The following is a 27903-nucleotide window of genomic DNA, read 5'->3' as shown; positions in this document are numbered from 1 at the left end:
TACTTTTTGTACAACCCGGGGTTTCCATTGTTATTTCCGGAAAGCGAGGAAATCATTATTCTGGTAAATTATTTTCACTATTTTGTAGTGTTATAGGAATGTATTTGCATGTAAACTTCACGCAACATCAAGCATGTGCACCACAAACATTATGCACGTGTATTTCTGGACACTTTTGTCTTTGTCACGGTGTATTCTGTGAAAACGTGAAGTGACGTCTGCTAGGCACTCGGCTGAGCCTGGTCCGATGAAGTCACCAACGTCTTCAATGACTCATAAACTTACACCCTCAGCAATCGATAAGAAATGCAAGAGCAGTAGCTATTTTATATCTAAATATCGAAACTCATACAATAAATGCGTGTTTATCCGAATTAGAATGATGTCACGTTGGGACCAGCCTTTGAAGCTGTAACAATCGTATTGTAAATATTTCACTGCACATGTAACTTGTACGGGACACGACCCACAGTAGAAACACGCCCACCGACTCTACAAAATGTATGTTAGTGTATTATTAATTTGCCACATTTTGGAATCAACAAATATCACTGTAATTAAATTGCATGGTGTAAGCAATACAAAATATTGCTAAATTAATAAATGGCTCTTGGTTGGTTGGTTGTAGTTCAACGCCGCACTCAGCATTATTCCAGCTATACTGCAGCGTCTGTAAATAATCAAGTCTGGATCAGACTGACTGACTGACTGTTTGGTTTCACGCGGCTTTTAGCAATATTCAAGCAACATCTGGATCGAAATGGGCAATCCAACCCATGTGGGGATCAACCTCGGTCTTGGTAGAGCATGAGCATCCATGAAGCTACTCAAGTCTGGATCGGACAATCCAATGATCAACAGCATGAGCATCGATATGCATGGGGATACGATGACTTGTGTCAACAAAGTCATCCCGTTAGTCACCCATCCAGTTGTTGCCTCTTACAACAAGCATGGGTCACTGAACATCGGTTCTAATCCAGATCTTCACGGGTCACTATCAACCAAGACATACAAGGCTTGTATTCTTGTGTATCATACATAGCTTATGTTATGTTTCTAGAGATTCATACTTCCCTATATTCCCCTCAGAGTCTAATTAAGGTGAGGTGAGGTGAAATTGGGTTATACGTCGTGCTTTGAGAATATTTCGCTCATATGACGACGTGCATGCGTGTGAATGTGTATGTGCGGCTGCTTGTACTAGCCCAGACTGAAGCTGGTTTTATAGTGCTAGCCCACTGAGATACCCTGCGCAGTGAAGCATGAATACCCCACTCAGACACATTATACTGACTCCGAGGCGACCAGTCCTTGTTGTACCCATTAATGCCAAGCGCCAGGCAGGACCAACAAGTACCATATTTTAACGTCTTTTGGTATGACGTGGTCGGGGATTGAACCCTCGACCTTCCGCTCCCCAGGCAGACGCTCTAACCACTACACCACGGAGGCGGTTAGAGTCTAATTAAGACTTCTGAAATCACAACATGATGGAATATGGACCTGCATGTATCCACTTTCCTAGTTGCCGTGCTATGATATTAAAAAGAACATGGCAAGTAAGACATCTAAGACACTTTGCTTATGATAATAGTAAAATATAACAAGAAGAAATAATATTCAGAGCAGATGTAATAATACCAGTCTGTCATAATAACTGATAATTCAAAATAGACTCTTAGTTTGGTTTACTGGCGATATAAGAGATATCAGTGACTAATTGTTCTCATGTGTAATGATGTATAATGCTAATTGTGTAAGATGCTGGAATGCTGAACAGTTATTGTACTACAGTCATCCCTCGCGATAAAGCTTCGCTCTCTTTTGGTTAAACCGCGGGGTAAACTGTGGCTCCCATAAAAAAGTTGCATCTTCACGTCATCAGAAATGACATATCAACAAATCAACTGGTGTGCTCAGGTTAATCTTGTTGTAAACTAGTGAAGTTCAGTGCGGACTGCAATAAACAGTGTTCAACGTACATATTAGTACATCGAAAATACTTGGTTAGCATCATTTATGAAATTTGTTAATGCACATAAATATGAGGTAAAAAAAAGTAGTTCTTTCGGGGTTTTTTTGGCAAAATTGCACATCTTTAAAGGATGACTAGTATGTTAGGAACATAAATTTCTTGGAATCTTTAAGTTAAATTCAATCGTGACTTGAAACGAGCTTGTGCTGTAGTGCTTACGAAATGTCACAGACAAAACCAACCATGTGAAAACGGGCCGGTGGGGTAGCCTAGTGGTTAAAGCGTTCGCTCGTCACGCAGAAGACCCGGGTTCGATTCCCCACATGGGCACAATGTGTGAAGCCCATTTCTTGTGTCCCCCGCCGTGATATTGCTGGAATATTGCTAAAAGCGGCGTAAAACTAAACTCAGTTAGTCAGTCATTTAATGAAAACAAGTGTTCCAGAATTGTTTGTGTTCGATTATGAGAAATTGTGATCGATTGCTTGGTTGTTTAGTCACTACGACCAATCTTCGATTATTTCAATTAATCGGACCAGCACTAATACATACCCTTGTATTTTGGGTTTTCAGATGCTTAACAACATTTGGGGTTTTCTTGAATAATCACACGCACAGCAGAACATTGTAATAACTTAGAAAAGACGACTTTATCATAAAGACATGCTTGCGATGCTTGCTGTGATGCAACACACCATGTTATAGCACGGATAAATACTCCCATCCGAAAACATATGATGTCAAAAAACACATAATGTACAATAAAACAATCTTCCTCAATTTCATTTGATTTGATTAAATTTTGTCCCATTTTCATTCATTAAAATTGTTTAGAGTAACATCGGAGAAAACGTGTGTGAAGTCGCATTGCCTCATTCTATATGTTATAGGTTGTATCTGTATCTATAATAATATCTGTGCTATAATTATGTTAAGCAGCAGTAAACACTGTTCAGCACTAACTCATGTATTTATACAACTCATACAGTATTGTATATTTCAGAAGCGGCCATGCCATTGCTGTAGATGATCAACACCGTCATCTACCAAGATGAGTTTTGAGAGTCCAGACAATGAAAAGAACTTCCCTGGTCTGTATAAAGCAGGGTCGCTTAGCGACCAGACGTCAGGTATACCACAGGCTTGCTGTCGCCTCCCTTGGTGCATGCGGACTTGTGTTATTACCATTTGATGTCATGGTGACCTCTGTTGCACATGTTTTCTTTATTGCATCTTTTCACGCCAAAATGCCAACTAAATCAGTTATCTATTTAATAAAACCAGAGGAATATGTCATGAAATCGAAGAAATATTTAATAAAATCGGAAGTATGTCTGATAAAATCAGTTAATCTAAATTTAATTATATTTAATTTAAGTGTTCTTTTATGAAATTAAAGATGTCACGTAGTCAGAGAAATCAATTTTAAGCACTGTAATGATTTCAATACAAAAGCCATATAGATGTTAGATGGCCAAACAGTGAGATTCTTAGTGTCAGACCAGTATATTTCATGGTGTTTTTTTACTAAAAGATACTGCTTGCTTGGCCCTACATGGTACAGTGCCCTCTAGACTCGTTTCTTGACTGGTTTCTTGACTTGTTTCTCTCTCCAATTATGCACCCTTACATCATAGCGTATGGTTAGCATCATGTGTATTTTGCAAATAAGAAGCAAATTCCTTGAGTTATTTTTGGAATTCAATTAGAGCATTTCCGACTTGTTTATGCTAATTTTATACCCTTTTTGTTACCAAATACATTCAATTTAAATTGAATTCAAGGAAGACATGAATTGTTGATTTAATGTTTTTCGGTTTGAAACAAACTGAATTATGTTATGAAATTTATTTTGAAACTATGAAGATTAAATATGGTATTTGTGGGCAATTTACCACGGTTACCATGGTTACAGGAAACACAAGTTTGGCTCTCAATCAGTGTTACCTGAGCCAGTTGCATGATAGTTACTTATTGAATATTGGTATCAAATAAACCAATGTTTCACCAGTTCCTCAAAATGGGGCGGTGGGGTAACCTAGTGGTTAAAGCATTTGCTCGTCACGCTGAAGAGCTGGGTTTGATTCCCCACATGGGTACAATGTGTGAAGCCCATTTCTGGTGTCCCCTGCTGTGATATTGCTGGAATATTGCTGAAAGCGGCGTACAACTAAACTCACTCACTCACTCCTCAGAAATGTAGAGCCCAAACACCTGCATGTGCATGGGATATTGTGAGTACTTTGTCCTACAGTGTTGGTGCCTCGTGTTTAAGTTGCTGTCATTTTGGTGATGTTGGTGACTGTTGTAGTTAATCCACAGTGATTTCATCTTCAACATTATCGGGGATTTATACAATAATATCTGTTAGATACGTAGATATGAACAGGGGTGAAACGGTACGCTTCTACCATGGTACTGTACGTATTGTGGTACAATGACTTCAGCTCAGTCCATTTTGGTTTGGTATGTGAGATATTATCACAATGCTCAGGGGTGGAAATAACCCATTGCCCGATGCCCGAGTCCAGTGTTTTTTTCTGTCGGGCAAGCAAAATTGTATATCATGTTGTACCGGTGTCCAGTTGATATTCCAATGTTAGTTATGTTGTTTATTTAAAGAATCAACAAGAAACGACCGGTATAGTGGAAAAATTATCAGGGCAAGTGATTTTACATGTGCCACTGTACCGGAGTACACTAGCAATTTTAATGTTATTTCCACTCCTGATGCAGAAAATTACCATCCAGCAAAGAAGTGCAAAGATTTGTACAAAATGATTCGATTTCTAGACAATTTAGAAAGTTTAAAAAAAGTTAATAAAACGACGGTATGAAAACCAAATATACCGAATTTTTGGATTGCATTACGATATACCAATCCGAACGGCAAAATGACGCGGTTCTACTATTACCGCAGTATACCATTTCACCCCTAGATATGAATGTGTCATGGTTTAACAATTTGATAAGACATTCTTCCATACCATTATCATATTTTTAAAGAGAATGTTTGGCCATTTTTGGTGACTATCTGTGAGAATTCCCAGAAAATATACAAATATGAACACTGTACTCAACATTGTTGAACCACATAAAGACAGGGTGATGAAGGAGTAAGAATATAATCTGAAATGGCGTGTTCCTCAAAATGAAATAGTTGACAACCATAAATTCTCGCCATTATGTGTGTCACATATTCAGCCTCATTTTGTCTTGTATGTTTGTCTATTCAACATGTTGAAATACACTTGAACCTGTCAGTTACTCACTTCATGGGGCAGTGGGGTAGTCTAGTGGTTAAAGCGTTCGCTCATCACGCCGAAGACCTGGGTTCGTTTCCCCACATTAGTACAATGTGTGAAGCCCATTTCTGGTGTCCCCTGCCGTGATATTGCTGGAATATTGCTAAAAGTTGCGTAAAACTAAAACTCACTCACTCAAAGACTTTTTTGAAATGGTTAATTTAGTAAGAATATGGAGATACTCAGACCCTGTTGTTGATGTTGGGTATAGTGTCAGAGGAGGACCATGACCGAGCCAGTAGGAAGAAGGATCTGGGGAAGAAGAAGGATGGCAAGAAGGACAAGAAGGAGAAGGGCTACATGATGTTTGAGGAGGAAGACTCGGAGGAAGACATGGTGTCCTTGGACGACGTCAAGTGGGTAGTCAGTGGTAGATTAACAGGTTATATAGAAGATTGGGTAGCCTCATTTAGGGGAGGGAGAGATTGTGTCTGTCTGAGAGTGAATGGGGTGAGATTTATCATGTTTATTGTCCTATCGGCAGTAATCGTGACTTTCCTGTCTGTAGAAAAAAGATCGATGTTGTTCTGTTTGCTTGACTGCCTGTCTGGGAATGGGAATCTGGAGATGATGGGTGGGGGTCGGATTCTGACGGTGTGGGGTGGTGGTGCTGGTCAACATGTAGTGTGGTGATGGTTGGGGGTGGATGTCATGGTGTTGTCTGGCAATTTGTGGGTGGTGGTGGATGTCATTGTTTTGTCTGGGAGGAGGCAATTTGTGGGATGATGAGTGGGGTCGGATTGGTGAGGTGCGGTCATTACCTTGTTTGGGGATAGGCAACTTGTGGGATGAATGGATGAGGGGGTGGATGTCATTGTTTTGTCTGGGAGGAGGCAACTTGTGGGATGATGAGTGGGGGTGGATTGGTGAGGTGCGGTCATTACCTTGTCTGGGGATAGGCAACTTGTGGGATGAATGGATGAGGGGGTGGATGTCATTGTTTTGTCTGGGAGGAGGCAACTTGTGGGGTGTGGGGCTGGATGTCATGGTGTTGTCTGAGGAGAGGCAATTTGTGGGGGTGGATGGGTGAGTGGGTGGTCATTTTGTTGTCAGTGGATAGGCAGTTTGTATATTCTGTCAAGGAAAAGGAAGGACAAAATGTCTTGTCTGTCTGAGGATTGGTAGATACATACTGCTGTGAAGAGCATGGTGGGCGGTTTGTGGCTCCACACTCACAGAAAACAATCAAGTGATGACATAGAGTACATTACATGACCAAACCATCTCATGACCTGACTACTTATCATATCACTGACCATCCACCCTAACCAGCCCGTGAAGATCCGGGTTAGAATTGATCTTCAGTAACTAATGCTTGTCGTAAGAGGTGACTAACGGATCGGGTGGTCAGGTTCGCTGACTTGGTTGACACATATCATCAGTTCCCAATTGTGCAGATCGATGCTCATGCTGTTGATGACTGGATTGTCTGGTCCAGATTAGCCATATAGCTGGAATATTGCTGAGTGCGGCGTAAAACTAAACTCACTCACTCACTCCACCATAACCACGTATATATCTGATTGTCTGTTTCTGTAAATGATAATCATTAGACAACTCTTTTTTCTAACCACAAGCAGAATTTCACTCTATGGAAGTATTGAAGGTTGTAAAAGCAGAGATGCAAACCTCTATGAGTTTATCGTAGTCGCTACGCCAGTATGGTTTCACTAGAAATTTGAAGAAAATTCATTAAGATTCGGATATACAGACGAAAACATCAATTAAATTCATTTTCGGACCTCACTTACCTTCCATTCATCAAATTTCATGACATTTGAACTGGAATCATTGCAAGTAACAAACGTAATTTTACCGAAATTGTCTATCAGATGATTTCAATACCTTTGCGATTTTTACCAACTTATTGTGTACCGGCGGAAATGACGATCCTATCAGAATGATTTAACCACGTGACCGTTCCTTCCGTTCAAGTATACAAAACTGATATGTGAAATTAAAGCTTCGCTCTTGATTAGTGTCATATTATCTTTCTCAGAATCCATCATGATTTTAAGTATTTAGTTGACTACCAATTTTATGGTCAAACTACTCATTTTGATCCTTGAAAGTACTATTTGCAACACTTTAGGTTGGCATCTCTGTAAAAGATGTCTGTGTGACATTGACATTGGCAAGTAGTTCTTGAGCTTGCATCCAAAATAGGGGCTACACTTCTTGAACTGCCAAAACATAATGAAAACCCTTCATCCAATAAAACTGTCCACACTAACATGGTAACTGGCACGGTGATTATGTTGTTTACGACTGTGTGTCTGTTCCAGGAGCCCCAAGGTAAAAAAAAGTAAACCAGGCTTCAAGTTTCCGGCCAGGAAGGACATATTTCCCAAGAAAGAAAAGGTACATCTATTGTTTGTCGCATTCAACTGCAGGGGTTTACACAACACACAAATGTGCGCCCAGTACTCTCAAATGCAGTGAATGGATGCAGAATGGACGCACAATATTATTCATTGTACCCACAACACATCTTTGACTTTGCTAAGTGTTTCGTTGTTTCATTCAGAGCAGTTACGTGCATCATTTCATCCATCAGTCCACATGATCAATGATTCATTCCAGGCTTTTAACACGCCTTTTCTTGTGTACCATGGCCCTCAGCTGGTAACTGGACAAAATCCCCCCCCAAAGTGCATCGTAGGACAAAAAAACCCAAACCATTTCTTTTCTTTCCCCCCCTCCCTTCCTCCCTCTCTCTCTCTCTCTCTCTCTCTCTCTCTCTCATATTTATGTAATTGGATCATAGCACATCATCATGGCGGCCTACTCAAAGTCTATAATCACAATAAAGGGGTCTGGTTGAAAACCAAACTCATCACACTTATCAACAAGATCAGCAGAACCTTTAATCTAAAGATGAGATGGGGGAATTTTGTCCGTTTTTTAGTTAAGGGTGGGGGGTGTTTGAGTTTCCAACAATGAAGGACCATCCAGCAGTGTTCATGTTGGTGTTTCAAAGTAACAGGACATTGGGTCCTGTAAGTTTCAGATGTCTGTCTGACTGAAAATTTTGTGACAAAACCAGTTTCCAAGTGTACACTCTAAAACTGAGATTGTTTCCTGTTTTCAGGAAGAAAAGAAGGAGAAGGAAACAAAGAAGGAAGAAAAGAAGAAGGAAGTGAAGGAAGAAAAGAAACACAAGAAGGAGAAGAAAGAAATCCAAACATGCTCTCCATGAGGTACCATCTGTCGTAGTCCAGAGTAAGTTGAATTTCTATATTCCCTAGGGCAGATACAGGTGGGTCCCTATTTCCATATTTCATCTGTGAGATCCATTGAGGTCCGTATTTCCCTATTTCATCTGGGAGATCATCCATTAAGTGAGGTTGATACAGGTGTCCCTATTTCCATATTTCATCTGTGAGATCCATTGAGGTCCGTATTTCCCTATTTCATCTGGGAGATCAGTGAGATCCATTAAGTTGAATTTCTATATTCCCTAGGGCAGATACAGGTGGGTCCCTATTTCCATATTTCATCTGTGAGATCCATTGAGGTCCGTATTTCCCTATTTCATCTGGGAGATCAGTGAGATCCATTAAGTTGAATTTCTATATTCCCTAGGGCAGATACAGGTGGGTCCCTATTTCCATATTTCATCTGTGAGATCCATTGAGGTCCGTATTTCCCTATTTCATCTGGGAGATCAGTGAGATCCATTAAGTTGAATTTCTATATTCCCTAGGGCAGATACAGGTGGGTCCCTATTTCCATATTTCATCTGGGAGATCCATTGAGGTCCGTGATTCCCTATTTCATCAACCACTGGTGTATGATTTCTGTTTCATCCTGCTGAAATCCACTGAGAGTCCATTGATTCCTATATTTCATCAACCACTGGTGTATGATACCTGTTTATATGCTGAAATGGTCTGAGAAGTTTCCTATATTATCAACCATGGGTCCCTATGATACCTGTTTATATGCTGAAATGGTCTGAGACATTCCTATATTATCAACCACCTGTGATGATCCATTGAGGTCCCTATGCTTCATCTGAAATCCATTGAGGCCCCTATTTTATATTTCATCTGTGAGATCCACTGGTGTCCCTACCTGTCTTATATGATCCAATGGCCTCCCTATTTCATCTGTTAGATCCATTGGTGTATGATACCTATTTCATCTGCTGAGATCCATTGAGACATCCCTATATTATCATCCACGGAGATCCATTGAGGCCCTATTTCCCTATTTCATCTGCTGAGATCCATTGAGACATTTCTATTTCATCTGGGAGATCCATTGAGGTCCCTATTTCATCTGTGAGATCCATTGATACCCCTATTTCCCTATGCTGATCTGGGAGATCCATTGAGGTCCCTATTATCAACCACCATCCATGATACCTGTTTATATGCTGAAATTCATCTGGGAGATCCATTCTATATTATTCATCTGGGAGATCCATTGAGGTCCCTATTTCATCTGTGAGATCCATTGAGACCCCTATTCCCCTATTTCATCTGAGATCCATTGAGGTATGATCCCTATTTCATCTGCTGAGATCCATTGAGACATCCCTATTTTATCTGGGAGGTCCATTGAGGTCCTGTATTTCATCTGCTGAAATGGCATGAGACATTCCTATTTTATCTACCACTGGTGATATGAGGTCCTGTTTCCCTATTACATGCTGAAATGGTCTGAGACATTCCAATATTATCAACCACTGGTGTATGACACCTGTTTATATGCTGAAATGGTCTGAGACATTCCTATATTATCAACCACTGGTGTATGATACCTGTTTATATGCTGAAATGGCCTGAGACATTCCTATATTATCAACCACTGGTGTATGATACCTGTTTATATGCTGAAATGGTCTGAGACATTCCTATATTATCAACCACTGGTGTATGATACCTGTTTATATGCTGAAATGGCCTGAGACATTCCTATATTATCAACCACTGGTGTATGATACCTGTTTATATGCTGAAATGGCCTGAGACATTCCTATATTATCAACCACTGGTGTATGATACCTGTTTATATGCTGAAATGGCCTGAGACGTCCTATATTATCAACCACTGGTGTATGATACCTGGCTGTATGATACCCACTGGTGTATGATACCTTTTATATGCTGAGGGGCGGTGGGGTAGTCTAGTGGTTAAAGCGTTGGCTCGTCACCCCGAAGACCCGGGTTCGAATCCCCACATGGGTACAATGAGTGAACCCATTTCTGGTGTCCCCCGCCGTGATATTGCTGGAATATTGCTAAAAGCGGCGTAAAACCAAACTCAGTCAGTCAGTCAGTCAGTTTATATGCTGAAATGGTCTGAGACATTCCTATATTATCAACCACTGGTGTATGATACCTGTTTATATGCTGAAGTGAACTGTGTTATTACTGACAGGAGTGTCACATTTAGTGTCTCATGTCTCAAACGTGAAGAGGAGCGTCTCCGTGGTGTAGTGGTTAGAGCGCCCGCTGGGAGAATGGAAGGTTGCAGGTTCGATCCCCGGCCACGTCGTACCAAAAGACGTTAAAATGTGGTACTTGTTGGTCCCTGCCTGGTGCTCGGCATTTATGGGTACAACAAGGACTGGTCGGCTCGGAGTCAGTATAATGTGTCTGAGTGGGGTATTCATGCTTCACTGCGGCATGGTATCTCAGTGAGCTGCACACTGGAATATGAGCGAAATACGAAGTACGATGTTAATCCCATTTCACCTCACCTTGCCTCACCACCTCACCCAACCTAAAGATGTCAAGTAGGTCACAGCAGACAGTCATTCAGTCCTGTTTAAATCCCTTGGATCAACAGAAAATATTTTTGAGAGTCCCAGACTCATATACACAGGTACATCCCTGACATTGATCATGATTTCAGGTGAATATGATAAACCAATATTTGGTGTACCCTTGGCGCTGTCTGTGGAAAGAAACAAGTCACATGATGGAATAGAACTCCCTGCAATATTCCGAGAATGTGTTGACTACATCGAGGAACATGGTGAGTAACAAGTGCTTGTGAGGATTTCTGTTGCCTTCTTTAAGAAAATAACTTACCCCTTAAGTTGTAGCAATATTTATTCAACCATTTATTTGAAAGGCTTTATTCTGAGGTTTCAAATTTTATCAATACTTATCCGACCATGTATTTCAGAATGCTTTATTTTTATTGGTCGATCAGAAGTTTCAAATAAAAAAAACCTCTGATTGAAATAACCTGTTTCTTTATTGGTTCACTATGGATAATATAATATAATATAATATAATATAATATAATATAATATAATACAATATAATATAATATAATATAATATAATATAATATAATATTTAAATCATGGTTGGCAATTTTAGAAAAATATACTATATAACTCAAAGTATTGTGCCGGTACATCATCAAATATTGTATTCACCCACTAAACCCCAGTTTCTCCTGTACAGGTCTGTCGTGTGAAGGCATATACCGGATCTCAGGTGTGAAGTCAAAGGTGCAGCACCTGAAGGACTGCTACAACAAGGGAGTGCCGGCCTACCTCCAGGAGCATGAGCCCAACGTGGTGGCCAGTCTCCTCAAACAGTTCCTCAGGGATCTCCCAGAACCCGTCCTTACTACTGCACTCATGCCCAAGTTTGAAGAAGCATCAAGTAAGTACTTAGCCTGTATGATGACAAGTGGAAAGTCTTTACCATTTTTCCAGAAGTAAGGGGCTCCAGCAGATGAAGATACGCCACCCTAGGTAGTAGAGTGCTTGGTCCGATCTGGAGCCCAGAGAGATCCAGGCAGCTCCAGATAATTATTTTGACTCTGGGGTATTTCACTCCTCAAATAAAAATTGAAGAGTAAAATACCAAATGGAAATGAAAGGAGGAGTATTTAAAAGATTGCATGGTTTATTACTTTCCCTTGCTAACTGAAACAGTTTTCCTTTAAAAAAACTTGATGAGTTACATTTGGTTAGTCCTTCTTACTGCGGAAGACAGGAAATAAATGACAGTGAGTGCTGAGCTATTGTGCATTAAATGCTTCCCTACGCTGGTTTAGATCCTTCACGTAATCTACAGTCGCCTTAACGCTGTATTACTACGGATACGGACCAGAAGTAACACTGATTAAGAGCTACCTTTTAAACAAATCATGCCCCGAATGTGGATTAGAAATATTAACGGAGATTATTCGGAAAAACTTGACAATCTTTGCTTCAAGTTCAATGCAAACAACCAACACTATTCGAGATCTTAAGATCGGATGTGAAGGACTGATACGGTATTTTGACAGGTTTGGTTCACGCATGTAAACAAAATCTGACTCGTATTCTGAGAAAGTTATGAGTATCTTTCACTCATTGATTTGACTTTTTAAGCGTATATATCTGAATTATCCATATTTTACGCAGATACACATCTTACCTGGAGCCCCGATCTCTATTGGTCCTGTGATTTAAAAGATTTTCATTTGCAGCAGCTTTTCCTTCACTGATTTGTAGGAGCCTGTGAGCAAGCACAGGTTTATTTTTTGTTATTCAGCAGCGTACCCATTCTCACTGGTTTCACCTGACAGGTGTTAAATATCTGCATCACTTATACTTGAAATATTGTTCAACCATATTTACTAGCCCACTTTTTTCATTGCAGCGATCAAGAATGAGAAGCGACGTATTGAGCAGTTCAAGAAGTTGATAGAGGAGCTGCCCACCTGTAACCGACTCCTGCTGTCCTGGATGATTGTACACATGACACACATCATTGAGCTGGTGAGTCACATGACACATTGAGCTGGTGAGTCACACACACATCATTGCACACGACACATCATTGTGCTGGTGAGTCACATAACACACATTGAGCTGGTGAGTCACATGACACACACATTGAGCTGTTGAGTCACATGACACATCATTGAGCTGGTGAGTCACATGACACCCACATTGAGATGGTGAGTCACATGACACACATCATTGAGTGGTGAGTCACATGACACACATCATTGAGCTGGTGAGTCACATGACACATTGAGGTGGTGAGTCACACGACACATCATTGTGCTGGTGAGTCACATAACACATTGAGCTGGTGAGTCACATGACACACACATTGAGCTGGTGAGTCACACGACACGCATCATTGAGTGGTGAGTCACATGACACACATCATTGAGCTGGTGAGTCACATGACACATTGAGCTGGTGAGTCACACGACACATCATTGTGCTGGTGAGTCACATGACACACATCATTGAGCTGGTGAGTCACATGACACACATCATTGAGCTGGTGAGTCACATGACACATTGAACTGGTGAGTCACATGACACATCATTGAGCTGGTGAGTCACTTGACACACATTGAGCGGGTGAGTCACATCACACACAAAATTGAGCTGGTGAGTCACATGACACACATTGAGCTGGTGAGTCACATGACACACAACATTGAGCTGGTGAGTCACATCACACACAACATTGAGCTGGTGAGTCACATCACACACAACATTGAGCTGGTGAGTCACATGACACACATTGAGTTGGTGAGTCACATGACACACATTGAGCTGATGAGTCACATCACACACATCATTGAGCTGGTGAGTCACATGACACATTGAGCTGGTGAGTCACATGACACTCATTGAACTGGTGAGTCACATGACATCATTGAGCTGGTGAGTCACATGACACACATTGAACTGGTGAGTCACATGACACATCATTGAGCTGGTGAGTCACATGACACACATTGAGCTGGTGAGTCACATGACACACATTGAGCTGGTGAGTCACACGACACATCATTGAGCTGGTGAGTCACATGACACACATCATTGAGCTGGTGAGTCACATGACACAACATTGAGCTGGTGAGTCACATGACACACAACATTGAGCTGGTGAGTCAGATGAAGCACATTGAGCTGGTGAGTCACATGACACATATTGAAGTGGTGAGTCACAGGACACACATAATTGAGCTGGTGAGTCACATGACACAACATTGAGGTGGTGAGTCACATGACACATTCAGCTGGTGAGTCACATGACACACACATTGAGATGGTGAGTCACATGACACATCATTGAGCTGGTGAGTCACATGACACACATCATTGAGCTGGTGAGTCACATGACACACATCATTGAGCTGGTGAGTCAATTTATGGGGTATTACTATACATGTTATCACCATTTTGGCTTATAGACCTTTGTCTATTGTCATCCTGGGAAATGTTACACTCCATAAGCATAAGATCTGAATTTTTTTATTATAGACCAGATAATGCCCAATGTCAAAAACTAACTGACTGAATATGGTTTTACGTCGCTTTTAGCAATATTCCAGCAATATCACAGTGGGGGACACCAGAAATGGGCTTCACACATTGTACCCATGTGGGGAATAGAACCCGGGCCTTCGGCGTGACGAGCAAACACTTTAACCACTAGGCTACCCCACCACCCTTCAAAAACTAACTGCCAACCATATTGAGTATATATTCCCACGGAATAGAAACTATGAACGTTATCATAGATGAGTGAGTCAGTGAGTGATGTTAGTTTTGCGCACGCTTTTTAGCAATATTCCAGCAATAGCACGGCGGGGCTACCAGAAATAGGCTTCACACATTGTACCCATGTGGGGAATCTAACCCGGGTCTTCGGCGGGACAAGCGATTGCTTTAGCCACTTGGCTACCACACCGCCTCCTTATCATAGATACTGAAGTACTTGAAACTTTGGTATCTAATATCTACGACTTCAGGACAGTGGTATGTCAGCAGTCGGACTTGACCTGTGTCACCTAATTCCACTCATATGGGTATGTTTTCTATTCAATTGTTTACAGCAAAAGCAGAACAAGATGACGCTCCAGAACGTGTCGATCGTGCTGAGTCCGACCATGCAGATCAGTCACCGTGTCCTCAACATTCTCTTCACATACGCAGGACAGCTGTTTGCTGACACAATCGTCAAGAGGTATGTCATCCCCCAGACCCGCAGTAACTGCCTTTGAAGATCCAGGTTAGAACTGGTCTTCAGCAACCCGTGGTTTTCGTAAGAGGCACTAGGTTAGAATTGATCTTCAGTAACCCAGGCTACTAACAAAATCGGGTGGTCAGGCTCGCAGACATGGTTTACACATGTCATCGTATCACAGTTGCGTAGACCGATGCTCATGCTGTTGATCACGGGATTGTCTAGTCCGGATTCGATTCTTTACAGAACAAAGCCATATAGCTGGAATATTGCTGAGTGAGGTGGGTGGTCAGTCTCTCTGACTTGGTTGACACATGTCTTCCTATCCCAGTTGCGTAGATCGGTGCTCATGCAGCTGATCACTAGATTGTATGGTCCAGACTTGATTATTTACAGACTGCCGCATTATAGCTGGTATATTGCTGAGGTTGGCGTAAAACAACAGACTTACCATCAGTAACAGTAGCAGATTGTGTCTTGGTTAACTGCCAGTACATGCTGTGTGAAGGATAGGAGTTGTTTCTCATTTCTCAAAAGCTGCAGGCCCCAATTTACTGTCCATACATTTATTGTTTGTTCCTGCAAAATATACACTATGCACAAACATGTATATTACTGAGAGTCTGTATGGAACCTAACTCACTCACGCTTGCCCTTTGTCACCAGCATTACCATGTTCAAGACAGGGGTTATAGGGTAGCCTAGTGGTAAAGGCTTTGCACAGAAGACCTGGATTCCCAGCCATCATAAAGCAAGGGCACTGTTAGAAGTGATATGGGGTAGTGGGGTAGCCTAGTGGTTAAAGTGTTTGCTCGTCACACTGAAGACCCGGTGTAACAGGCCAAACTTTCCCCCTGGCCAAATCTTCCCCAGGGAAACTCTGGCCTAGGACAAACCTTCCCCGGGTAAACTTTAGCCTAGGCACAAACTTCCCCTAGGCTAGGCTTAATCTTCTTCGGGGAAAAGTTTGGCCTAGGACGAACTTTCCCCAACCTTGAATCAACTTTAAAGGCTACTTGTTTCAAACCCTTGTTCTTATGTCAAAAGGGGAGATTCTGGCCTAGCTAGGCTATTTCTTCCCCAATCTTGTTTTCATGTTTATGTTCGTCTTGAAAAGTCAGAAACGAAAACAAGACATAGCTATTCATGTGAACACATTGATAAGATATTCATGTTGATGTCAAGTTCCATTACAATTTACAGGTCATCTTTATCTTCATATATAACATGTACATGGTTCACATTTTGTTTCAATATCCTTATATAAGGTGAGATTAAAAAGAAAAGCAAGCATAAAAGTAAAGATATTATATCAGTACTATTGTTTTATGTTTAGGAGATAAACCTACTGTGTGGGAAAATCAGAGGTATATAACGAAATTATATCAGCTCTAAATTTTATTTAAAGCCGAACGCATTTACTTTTTTTTAATATTTCAATAATTTACTTATCCCCACTTACTCCAAAGTGGCTTACCTCAAAATCATTACTATATTCGAAACTTTAACTAAATACCCAGTTTTTATTTGGATGTCCATATCCATTCAAAATTTTATTCCCTCACTCATGGCTTTAAATATGGCATCCATGTCGTCGACATCAACTTAATACTAATAGTTGGAAGCAGACATGAATATCAACACAATATCTATATCAAATGCTGTATCATCTATCATTCCACTATATTGCCTTATTCTATATTCAAAAGATAAGGGGTATACTTGGACCATGGATATCTGAATCATATTTCATTCACCAAAAGTGATTATGGATTAGTAAACAAGCTTATGTGAATAATGTTCCATTACATTTATACATAAATACAACAAATATTAGATAATAAACAGCATGATAAGAGAGCTAGCAACCTGTGTATATTACATCTTGTTTACCCATCAAATGTGCGATTGAATGTTTACATCTTATGGTGACATGATTTGGACAGATGAAGAACTAATGCAATGTGTCTTCATAGGAATGGTGGTAGGAGCAGGATGGATTTAGAGATATATGCCGTTCAAGCATGTATCCATTCAAATCACAACACCCAAGTCGGAGGACTACTTGGCAGAAATGAGTACCAAAGTATAAGTCAAAACGACTGTCAGTTTATAAGAGCAAGGGTGGGGAAGAAGTAGCCTAGCTAGACCAGAATCTCCCCCTTTTGAAATAAAAGCAAGGGAGGGTAGAAGTAGCCTAGCTAGGCCAGAATCTCCCCCTTTTAACGTAAGAGCAAGGGAGGGTAGAAGTAGCCTAGGTAGGCCAGAATCTCCCCCTTTTGATATAAGAGCAAGGGTGGGGAAGAAGTAGCCTAGCTAGGCCAGAATCTCCCCCTTTTAACGTAAGAGCAAGGGAGGGTAGAAGTAGCCTAGGTAGGCCAGAATCTCCCCCTTTTAACGTAAGAGCAAGGGTGGGGAAGAAGTGGCCTAGCTAGGCCAGAATCTCACCACTTTTCATAGAAAACAAAACAAAACATCCTAGTTTAAAACAGGGGAAAGTTTAGCCTAGGGGTGGGGGAACTTTAGCCTAGCTCAAACTTTCCCCGGGGTAAAAATATCCGAGGACAAAACTTCCCCGAGGAAAGTTTGGCCTAGGCCAGATTCTCCCTGGGAAAGTTTAGACTGGGGAAGAAATGGCCTGCTACACCAGGTTCGATTCCCCACATGGGTACAATATGTGAAGCCAATTTCTGGTGTCCCCTGCTGTGATATTGCTGGATTATTGTTCAAAATCGGCATAAAACTAATCTCACTCACTCTTACAGGTATGTTCCCCCTCTGAAGCCAGCCACATCCCGATGGTCGCTGGAGCTGCCGGACAACCCAGCTGCCTTGGAGGAAGAGCTGGCTAAGCAGGAGTCGCTGCTGAACGAGCTGCATCGTGAGCTGAATGCTGGTGTCACCGACTCCGACAAGGAGGAACAGCTGTGGGAGGTGCAGAGGGTGGTCACTCAACTCAAGCGGAAGGTAAGTCTGGCAATCAGTCTTGTTACCCCACACCAATTATCTTGGATTCTGTATGTAGAATACAGAGAGTAGTTCTACAACTCAATTCGAACATAGGACCAGCATTCTTGCTGAATCCCTTATGATCCTCCAAAACTGCATGCATGTTGATTACCCCTAGTGTACAGTACACAGCCTTGTGCACTTAAAACAACCCACGAATCCGTTGGTATATGACCATCTAGTGGCCACATGTATACGTGCAAACATCTAGTTGCGGGTACAGCAACGTGCAGTAAACTTGGACAAGTTACTGTGACTATGTGTCCCAGTCCACCCAGTTGTGAATGGGTACCTCGTAAGAATGTGAAAGCCGTAAAACTCGGTGCGCCTAGTGGCTGCAAGAGTTGTATGATCCCTGGGGAGTTGAGATTGATAATACGATGTGCTGTTGAGATTGACATCCAGTGATCGAGGGAAATACCAGCGCCTTGAGCATGTACTAGTTACATGGATATGCGCACTGTATAAATATCATATAAAATATTATAATATGGGTCACAGTAGAAAGACAATACTGTCATTCCAAGTACCAAAATTTATCAGCGAATCATCCATACATTCCAAAGGTGATGAGGTAGCCTAGCTGGTCGTGGTAATGCTTGAAGCATTTACTCACCATGCTAAAAATGTTGGACACAATGTTAGAAGCTTATTCACCTTCAATAATATGGCTTATATTTCAGTAAAAGCAAACTCATTCACTAGCCTTTAAGTTTGATTGTTATGATGATGATGCTCAAACGGCACATCATATTGTCATTCTCAACTCCCTGGGGATCATACTACTCTTGCAGCCACTAAATGCACAGAGTTGATGTGGCTTTCCCATCTTTTAAGTGCACAGGGTTGTGTACTGTACACTAGGGGTTGTGACAACACTGACAGAGTCTGCACACAAAGTTGACTCCAAGGTTTTTACACCCGGGCACAGGTGGGCTCAATCCCGGCAGCTCAAGCTCATCCACCAAACATTTGTTTGTGAAAAATAGTGAAATGATGACTACATGCACCAAACGCTTTTAAAGAACTATTGCCTATTTTCAAAATGTCTGAAGGCACATCTTGTGAAGATCTTACAGCAGAGTATTAAACTCCACCGACATTTTTCCTTTCAGATAAAATTTGCAAAGAAGGCTGCAGATAGGAGGAAGGACAATGAGAGCAAAAAACTGTCTGCTCATCTCCCTGAAGAGGAGGAGCTTGATCTCAGACCCAAGAAAGCTGAACCCAAACCATCCACGAAAACAGCAGAAACTGAGGAGAAAGAACAGCCAGATGAACCAAAGCCAAAAGAAGTAGAGAAATCTGAAAATGAGGCTGAAGTTCAGAAAGAGGCTGAATCTCAGAATGAGGCTTCATCTCAAAAAGAGTCTCAAGCTCAGAAAGAGGCTGAAAAGGAGGAGAAAAAGATCAAAAGGCATTCTGGAGTGAAAGCAGGTGCTAAAATAACAGTTGAAGCTGATGTGGTGAAGTCGGCTGAAGAGGAAACAAAAGAAACAGCAGAGGAAACAGTTGAAGAAACGAAAGAGGTAAAAGAGGAAGAGGTTAAAAGTGGGGACAAGGATAAAGATGGGGTGGAAGAGAAAAAGAAAGTGGAGAAAGTTGAACCAAAGGCTAAAAAAGTGAAAGAGACTGAGAAAGTGTCCCTTCATCCACATATCCACTTGTCTAGTGAGCCACTCAAGCCTATTAAGGCTGAACAGCCAGTCACACCAAAGAAGGAAGAGACTGCAGACGATTCATTGAAGAAGTCGGTGGAGCTGAGAGAGCTAGAGGAAGAACTTCTCGGGGACGGGAAGGCGGAGAAGAAAGTGAAGTTCACAGAGCAGGCGGAGGAACGGGTGATGGAGGAAGAGGAGGTGGAATCAGACCTGTCAGAGACGGAGGTGGAAATCGTTGATCAGGGTAAGTAGCAATGAATGTTCACAACCACAACCTATGCTTGTTGTAAGAGGCAACTAAAGGGAGCATCACCTAGTTGTACCTCATTGAAGGGTCAGTCCTCATGATATCTGACCTGTGAAGATCCGGGTTAGAATTGGTCTTCAGTAACCCATGCTTGTCTTTAGAGGTGACTAACGCGGTCGGGTGGTCAGGCTCGCTGACTTGGTTGACACATGTCTTCGTATCCCATTTGTGTTAATCAATGCTCATGCTGTTGCTCACTGGATTGTCTGGTCCAGACTCAATGACTTACAGAAGGCTGCCATATAGCTGGAATATTGCTGAATGTAGCTTTAAACAACAAACAAACAAACATGATATCATCTCCTGGCTTGTCTAGTCTTGAATTGATTATTTATTGACCACTATCATATACAGTAAGCATGCTTATAACAATCAAAACTATTTTTGTCGGTTCCAGACACACTTGTATATTGTAGTAGAAATGTGTATTATGAACAGCTATGAGGAACTGACATTAGTGTTCCCATGGAGTATGTTATAACTGTACAGGGTGCGATTTCACTATTTACAACCTACACCAGTGCATGTTAAAAAATGGCTGGTGCAGGTTGCCTCTCATAACAGGTTCCACCCGATGCAGCTAACAATAAATCCTCCAACATCTGGAGCAGTGGGGTAGCCTAGTGGTTAAAGCCTTCGCTCGTCACACCGAAGACCCGGGTTCGATTCCCCACATGGGTACAATGTGTGAAGCCCATTTCTGGTGTCCCCCGCCGTGATATTGCTGGAATATTGCTAAAAGTGGCGTAACACCATATTCACTCACTCACTCCTCCAACATCTTATTGCTGTTATCGTGTCTATTAATTTGGAAGTAATAAGACTTGTTACAAACATTAACATTTGTGTACTCATAAATCCGTTCCATAGCAGTAATCATATAATTGAGATTTATAAAAGGTAATGCAAAATTGGATCAATCATCATCATGGGGTCAGGTTCTGTTGAATGTGTCTGATACTGAGTACTTGTTATGAAAATTGTGAAACAAGTATTTGTTACGTTTTAGAACCAGTGACATTATTTGATAGTGCAACCAAAATTTTGATGGTGCAGCCAAACCTATAAGCTAGGTTGCACTTGGTGCAGGTACTGAAAAAAGAAGGGAAATCCCACCCTGCTGTAGTGTAGGTGGAATATAGCTGAGTTGAACAGAGGGCAGACAATGAAGCAGGGATGTGACTCTGTAGTAGATATTTGGATATCAATACTCTCAAGAATTACAGACCTGTCTCAACCTCTCTTCTTTCCTTTCCTAGATCAGGGCAGTTGATGTCAGACTCAGATCCTATCTCTCTTCAAATGATTTTCTGAACAGATTCCAATCAGCCTATCGTCCTAGGCACAGTACCGAGAGCCTTTACTTCAAATTCTGAATAACTTGAGATGCCATGCGGTTTGGGTAATGTGTCACTTCTCCTCTTGCTTGATCTCTCAAGCGGCTTAACACACGGTCAACCATCAGAAGCTCCTTAGCAGCCTCTTCAGGATGACTATAACATACAAGGGGATGCATTGGCCTGGTTCCGTTCCTATCTGAGCATGAGGAGTCAGTCAGTTCTTGTCTCTGAAAGCATCTCTGAGTCAACGATCCTAGAGTGTGGTGTGTACCCCAGGGCTCAGTCCTTGGGCCGCTTCTCTTTGTGTTATACACAAACCCTTTGGAGAAGGTCATTGATCACTTTGATCTGAATCAGAGGGCAGACAATGGAGCAGGGATGGATTCCTTCAAACCAGAGGATGTACAAATAGCCAGATCTAGAGTGAGTCAGTGCCATATGGCAATTAGTTCATGGATGATGACAAATGAGCTGAAGCTCAATGATGATAAGACTGAGACTATGTTGATTGGCAGGGATGTCTGAAAAGGATAAACTCTACGGACATCACAGTAGCCAACTCAGATATCCCACTTTCATCCAGTGTAAAAACCTTGTTCATCAGAGGGCTCACAATGGAGCAACATGTGAACCATCTCTGTAGAGTAGGCTACTTCCATCTCCACTCTATGTGGTAACATCCGCCATCTTGTAACCACAGATGCTGCTAAAGTTCTCCACTCAGTCACTTGTTCTCTCCAGGATTGACTATTGCAATAGCCTACTGTTTGGAATCTGCCATGATGTCGTCTCACATTATAACAGAGGGCAGACAATGGAGCATCCAAATGGAGAGTCTGCATTGGCTGCGGTTGAAGCAAGAATGATCTGCACTCTTGTTTTCCCGCTGCAAACTACGCCTAAGCTCCTCCATACCTCTCTGAGATGTTGTCAACATATATGCCTGCCCGTTCTCTCCGGCTCTCAGAATCAACATCTTCTCTCAGTTCCCCAAGTTCGAGTCTCAAACACTTTGGCCATAGGTCATTCAAATTTGCAGTGAAGCATTCAAATCCCGAGGACTCAAAACCTTCCTCTTCAAAAAGTCTACAACCTATAACTGTAAAATGCTCTCCGCTAGTCACTCTTTTTATATGTATTTGAGGCATGCTCTGGATGGACATGGGCATAAGAAATATCCATTTATTATTATTATTATTAGTAGCCGTGTGAGTGATATCTGAGTGATATCTGCCATATGTAGAGTGTCACATTATAACAGAGGGCAGACAATGGAGCAGGGATGTGACTCTGTAGTAGCCGTGTGAGTGATATCTGCCATATGTCGTGTCACATTATAACAGAGGGCAGACAATGGAGCAGGGATGTGACTCTGTAGTAGCCGTGTGAGTGATATCTGCCATATGTCGTGTCACATTATAACAGAGGGCAGACAATGGAGCAGGGATGTGACTCTGTAGTAGCCGTGTGGAGTGAGTGATATCTGCCATATGTGACGTAGTAGCCGTGTGAGTGATATCTGCCATATGTCACATTATAACAGAGGGCAGACAATGGAGCAGGGATGTGACTCTGTAGTAGCCGTGTGAGTGATATCTGCCATATGTCGTGTCACATTATAACATAACAGAGGGCAGACAATGGAGCAGGGATGTGACTCTGTAGTAGCCGTGTGAGTGATATCTGCCATATGTCGTGTCACATTATAACAGAGGGCAGACAATGGAGCAGGGATGTGACTCTGTAGTAGCCGTGTGAGTGATATCTGCCATATGTCGTGTCACATTATAACAGAGGGCAGACAATGGAGCAGGGATGTGACTCTGTAGTAGCCGTGTGAGTGATATCTGCCATATGTCGTGTCACATTATAAGCTGTATGTTTCTCTCAAGGGTAATACGATCTGATGTACGCATCTTTGTAACAGTGTCACCCGAAGTTTACAACATATTTATCTTACTGCCATGTTAAAGGGGCACTGATCCAGAGCAATTTCCGTGGGCTGCTTGTTGCTTTTGTTATTGTTTTTCTCCGTGAGTACCCAGATGATATCCCAGAATTCTTGACTGGTTCGTGACCTCTGCTGTACCACCCGCATGTGCAATTGATAGTATAAGTATAGACTGATCAACAAAGATGAAATGTTTTTTACTCAATAATATTTCCATCTTCATTATTATGATAACAAATGAAAACAGTTTGAAGTTTAACCATCTGCCAGTGGACTGAAAAATAACTTAAGTCAATGTACGTCTTTATATTTTGTCTTATAATCCTAATTAGTTTCTTATCATATCTGTATGCATTTTGAAACTTATTAAAAGGCGCACGATCTGCTTATAGTGAATTTATAACATGATCTCGACATTTTGTAGATTGCCAACATGAATCATATTTCAGTGCAACCTAGTGTATGTTGTCCGTCTCATTACACTTCACGGCGAAAAACCAAAATGCAAATATTAAAATTATAACAGACTAAAGTTATAGCAACAATTATAGGCTATTACCTTGATTGAGGAATGTGTCCATCAAATATCCACATAAAGGAACGATATGCCATCTGCAGTTGACAAAGATGAATGGCATATTGTCTGCCGATTCCAGGTGGACAGTAGCCCAGTCCCTGTGTGTGTCACGGTCGAGGGAGCAGGTACTGACCAGCTTGCAGCTAGGTTTTGTAATTAGATTGTTGGTGAGAAACATTAATCACTCTGGATCAGTGCCCCTTTAAATGTACAAAATATCATTTTATTTTATTTTGAAGATCGATAAGCTCGCTACCGACTATATGACATGTAAACAAGGTTTTCGAACTCTGTGCACTGCATACCGGTATGACATATTATGACGTCATACGATTGTTAGGGATACATGTTATGGGCGGAGAGTTTGGCATTTACCGTGGTGGCGGGTAATATTTTTTCCAGTTGTCACTCTCCTGGGATTGGTGACATGGAAACTTGTTAAAGCGACATTGACCAATGAAATTAAAGTATTTAACATGAAGGTAAGATAATGCTGTGCATGTTGTAGAGTGGGATCCCATCGACGACGAGGAGACTCAGAGGCTGCTGGAGGAGGAGGAGGCCATGAAGATGGAAGAGGAGGAACTGCTCGCTATAGGTCAGTGCGTGCCTGTGTCTGGCTGGCTGTGTGTGTAGGGGTGTTTAGAAATTGGTACGAAATTTGTAAAGTAATGACTTGGTGACAGTGTTGCATAATGTCTAGTGTGTGACAGTGTTGTTAAATTTCAACTATGACCCTGTGTAGGTGATGAGCTGAGACAGAAGATCGAGACAGAGCAGAGCGAGATCGAGCGCCTCCACCAGGAGATACAGGAGTTGCAGTACCTCCGACAAGACTCCGACCTCGAGGACATCAGCTCCTCCTCCGAGAGCAGCTACGACAGCGAGGATGAGGACGACCTGCAGGACAGCCTCTGTCAGCTCATCCACGACAATGAAGACCTCGAGGTCAGTCACTCATTGAAGTAGGACTTGATGTTATGTATTCCACAACAATTGGCATCTATGATACAAGCCGGTTTATCTCGCAGTTTATCTATTTAATCCAATAGTGGGAACGAACAGTATTTTGTCTCCTCTTTCAGGCAGAATACCCTGAGTGGCACTTAACATTAAAGTGATAGAACAAGAACTGTCTCCATGTCAAACAACCCATGAAGATTCGGATTAGAATTGATCTTCAGCAAACAATGCTTGTCGTACGAGGCGACTAACAGGATCGGGTGGTCAGCCTTGCTGACTTGGTTGACACATATTAACCTATCCCAATTGCATAGATTGATGCTCATGATTTTGATCACTGGATTGTCTGGTCCAGACTTCACTATTTGCAGACCACTGCCATATAGCTGGAATATTGCTGAGTGAGGTGTTGGACAACAATGTAATGTGGGTGCCCACATTAAACTGTAGCATTGTATCTCTCGGGCTCAGCTTAACAAAACCAGCACTGGTTCAAACGCACACACGGACATACATTATCATCTATTATTAAGTGAAGTAATTTTTAAGGTCATTTCCTTTTCAGAAGCTGACTTGGTTGACACATGTCATCGTATCCCAATTGTGTAGATTCATGCTCATACTGTTGATCACTGGATTGTCTGGTCCAGACTCGACTATTTACAGACCGCCGCCATATAGCTGGAATACTGCTGAGTGTGGCATTTAACAACAGACAAACCAAACAAAAAGCTTTTCAGAATGCAAAAATAGCAAATGTATTTAATTTAGCTGATGAAATATTTCGGTTTGATGTTTTGTGAAATTTTTGCTCTTTCCATTCCAGAAAAAGAATGCAGAGTTATGTCAGAAGATCCATGAGGAGCGGATGATCTGCCTGAGTGTGAAGCTGCAGATCAGGCTGCTGCAGCAGAAACAGCTGGAGACGTCACAGAGCAGTGTCGGGGTTCCAGACAGGGAGACCTTCCTATAGCAGTTGCCTCCCCTTCCGCATTCTGCCACATTGCATACTGCCAGTCCCTTGTACCAAACAAGGAAAGGATATTAGGCATTATTATCTTAATATGAGTCATGAGTTATCTCCCTTGTATTATTATACAGTAGGTGAAGATGTGCCTACACAGTTATCGCTTTACTTGTATGCTGAGTGCAGTTTTGAAACTCGGACTTGCAGGTGAAGTCAGATTTTGTGTTGTTCACATACAGTAAAGCCTTGTACAAGGATGACCATCGATGGTATTATTACTATTGCAATAGTTCAAACAATAGTGCCACAGGTGCAATAGCTTCATGAGTATATCTGCTTCCATGCATCAAATCTGGTGTCCCCCCTCGTAATACCAGGGGTGGAAATAACCCATTGCCCGACGTCTGAGTCCAGTGTTTTTTTCTGTCGGGCAAGCTAATTTGTATATCACACTGTACCGGTGTCCAGTTGACTTTCCAATGTTAATTATGTTGTTTATTTAAAAAATCAACAAGAAAACGGATGGTATAGTGGAAAAATTATCAGGGCAAGTGATTTTGCATGTGCCACTGTACCGGAGTACACTAGCAATTTTAAAGTTATTTCCACCCCTGAATACTGCTGAAATATTGGTAAAAGCGGCGTAAAACTAAACTCACTCCATGCATCAATGGACATCAGGGCGGTGGGGAGCATAGTGGTTTAAGTGTTCGCTTGTCATGCCGAAGATCCGATTTCAATTCCCCCATGGGTACAATGTGTGAAGCCCATTTCTGGTGTCCCCCGCCGTGATATTGCTGGAATATTGCTAAAAGCGGCGTAAAACTAAACTCACTCCATGCATCAATGGACATCAGGGCGGTGGGTAGCCTAGTGGTTAAAGCGTTGGCTCGTCACGCCGAAGACCCGCATTCAATTTCCCACATGGGTACAATGTGTGAAGCCCATTTCTTGTGTCACCCGCCATGATATTGCTGGAATATTGCTAAAATGGCGTGAAACTAAACTCAGTCAGTCACTGGACATGACTATAGAGCTGAACAAGCCTAGATGCAGCTTGGTTGGGAAGTACTTTGGATTCAAGGAATGTAAGTCTGTTTATCATCTGATGTTTTCAAAATGGGTGCCATGCGTAGGTGCATGTATGTTTTTTACTCAAAAGCAAAATGGAAAACTTAAGGAGTGGTAGTAGTTTTTCATTTTGTTTTGCTATCAATACTGTCAATAGCGTTGTATTTAATTTATATATATCTCAGATAGGACATCCATCCGCTCTTGGAAACATTGGCGGAAAATATTTTGAATCTTGTCTGAAATTGGGAAGTGTGGTTGACATATCGTGAAGGATAAGAGTGCTTGTGTTGAGTGCTGGTGGATCTAGTCAGTGTTGGACGTGCGAGAGTGTATATCTCCCGGTAGCTGTAGCGATCACTCTACCTCCAGGGTAATATTGGTAAAAGGGGATCTTCGCCTCAGTGTTGTAACTTTTCTCCATTTTCTGAATTGATCAAGCACCGTGGTCCGGTCATCCATGGTGCTGTAGTGCTTGTGCTCGAGTGGCACATTTATGTCGCTGTGGTGTGCCAGAAGGTTTGAATGTGGGTTCGAATCCCAGAATTACCCTGGTACTGGGTTTGTTAGCACCAACCTATGCTGAGTGGTTTCACAAACAGACCTGCAACAAGTCAGGCTTTCAACCCACATCTACAAATAACTGACGTATTGTCAAAGCAGTGATGATTCTGTTTTAGATTTGTTTTTGTTTGTTTGTTGTTTAACGCTGCACTCAGCAAAATTCAAGCTATATGGAAAAAGTCTGTAAGTAATCAAATCTGGACCAGACAGTCCAGTGATCAACAGCATGAGCATTGACCTACTCAGTTGGGATCC

At 41.8% G+C, this 27903-nt stretch overlaps 1 protein-coding gene across 1 annotated transcript; it reads left to right on the top strand.

The window, feature by feature from the left end:
• Positions 1-26268, top strand: LOC124292317 (ralA-binding protein 1-like). The gene is given in 15 exon segments (XM_046729387.1): positions 1-63; positions 2982-3108; positions 5495-5639; positions 7569-7644; positions 8375-8455; positions 8457-8505; positions 11149-11271; positions 11711-11914; positions 12902-13020; positions 15108-15238; positions 18004-18205; positions 19363-20152; positions 24592-24681; positions 24829-25031; positions 25873-26268. Coding segments are annotated over 14 exon segments (2439 nt in total). The 5' UTR covers positions 1-63; positions 2982-3029; the 3' UTR covers positions 26020-26268.
• The last annotated feature ends 1635 nt before the right edge of the window (positions 26269-27903 follow it).

Source organism: Haliotis rubra, unplaced genomic scaffold, assembly GCF_003918875.1.
Source record: "Haliotis rubra isolate DU_JTF1 unplaced genomic scaffold, ASM391887v1 Scf513, whole genome shotgun sequence".
NCBI lineage: Eukaryota > Metazoa > Mollusca > Gastropoda > Lepetellida > Haliotidae > Haliotis > Haliotis rubra.
The sequence above is the reverse complement of the archived record's forward strand: the minus strand, read 5'-3'. Positions and strand labels throughout refer to the sequence as shown.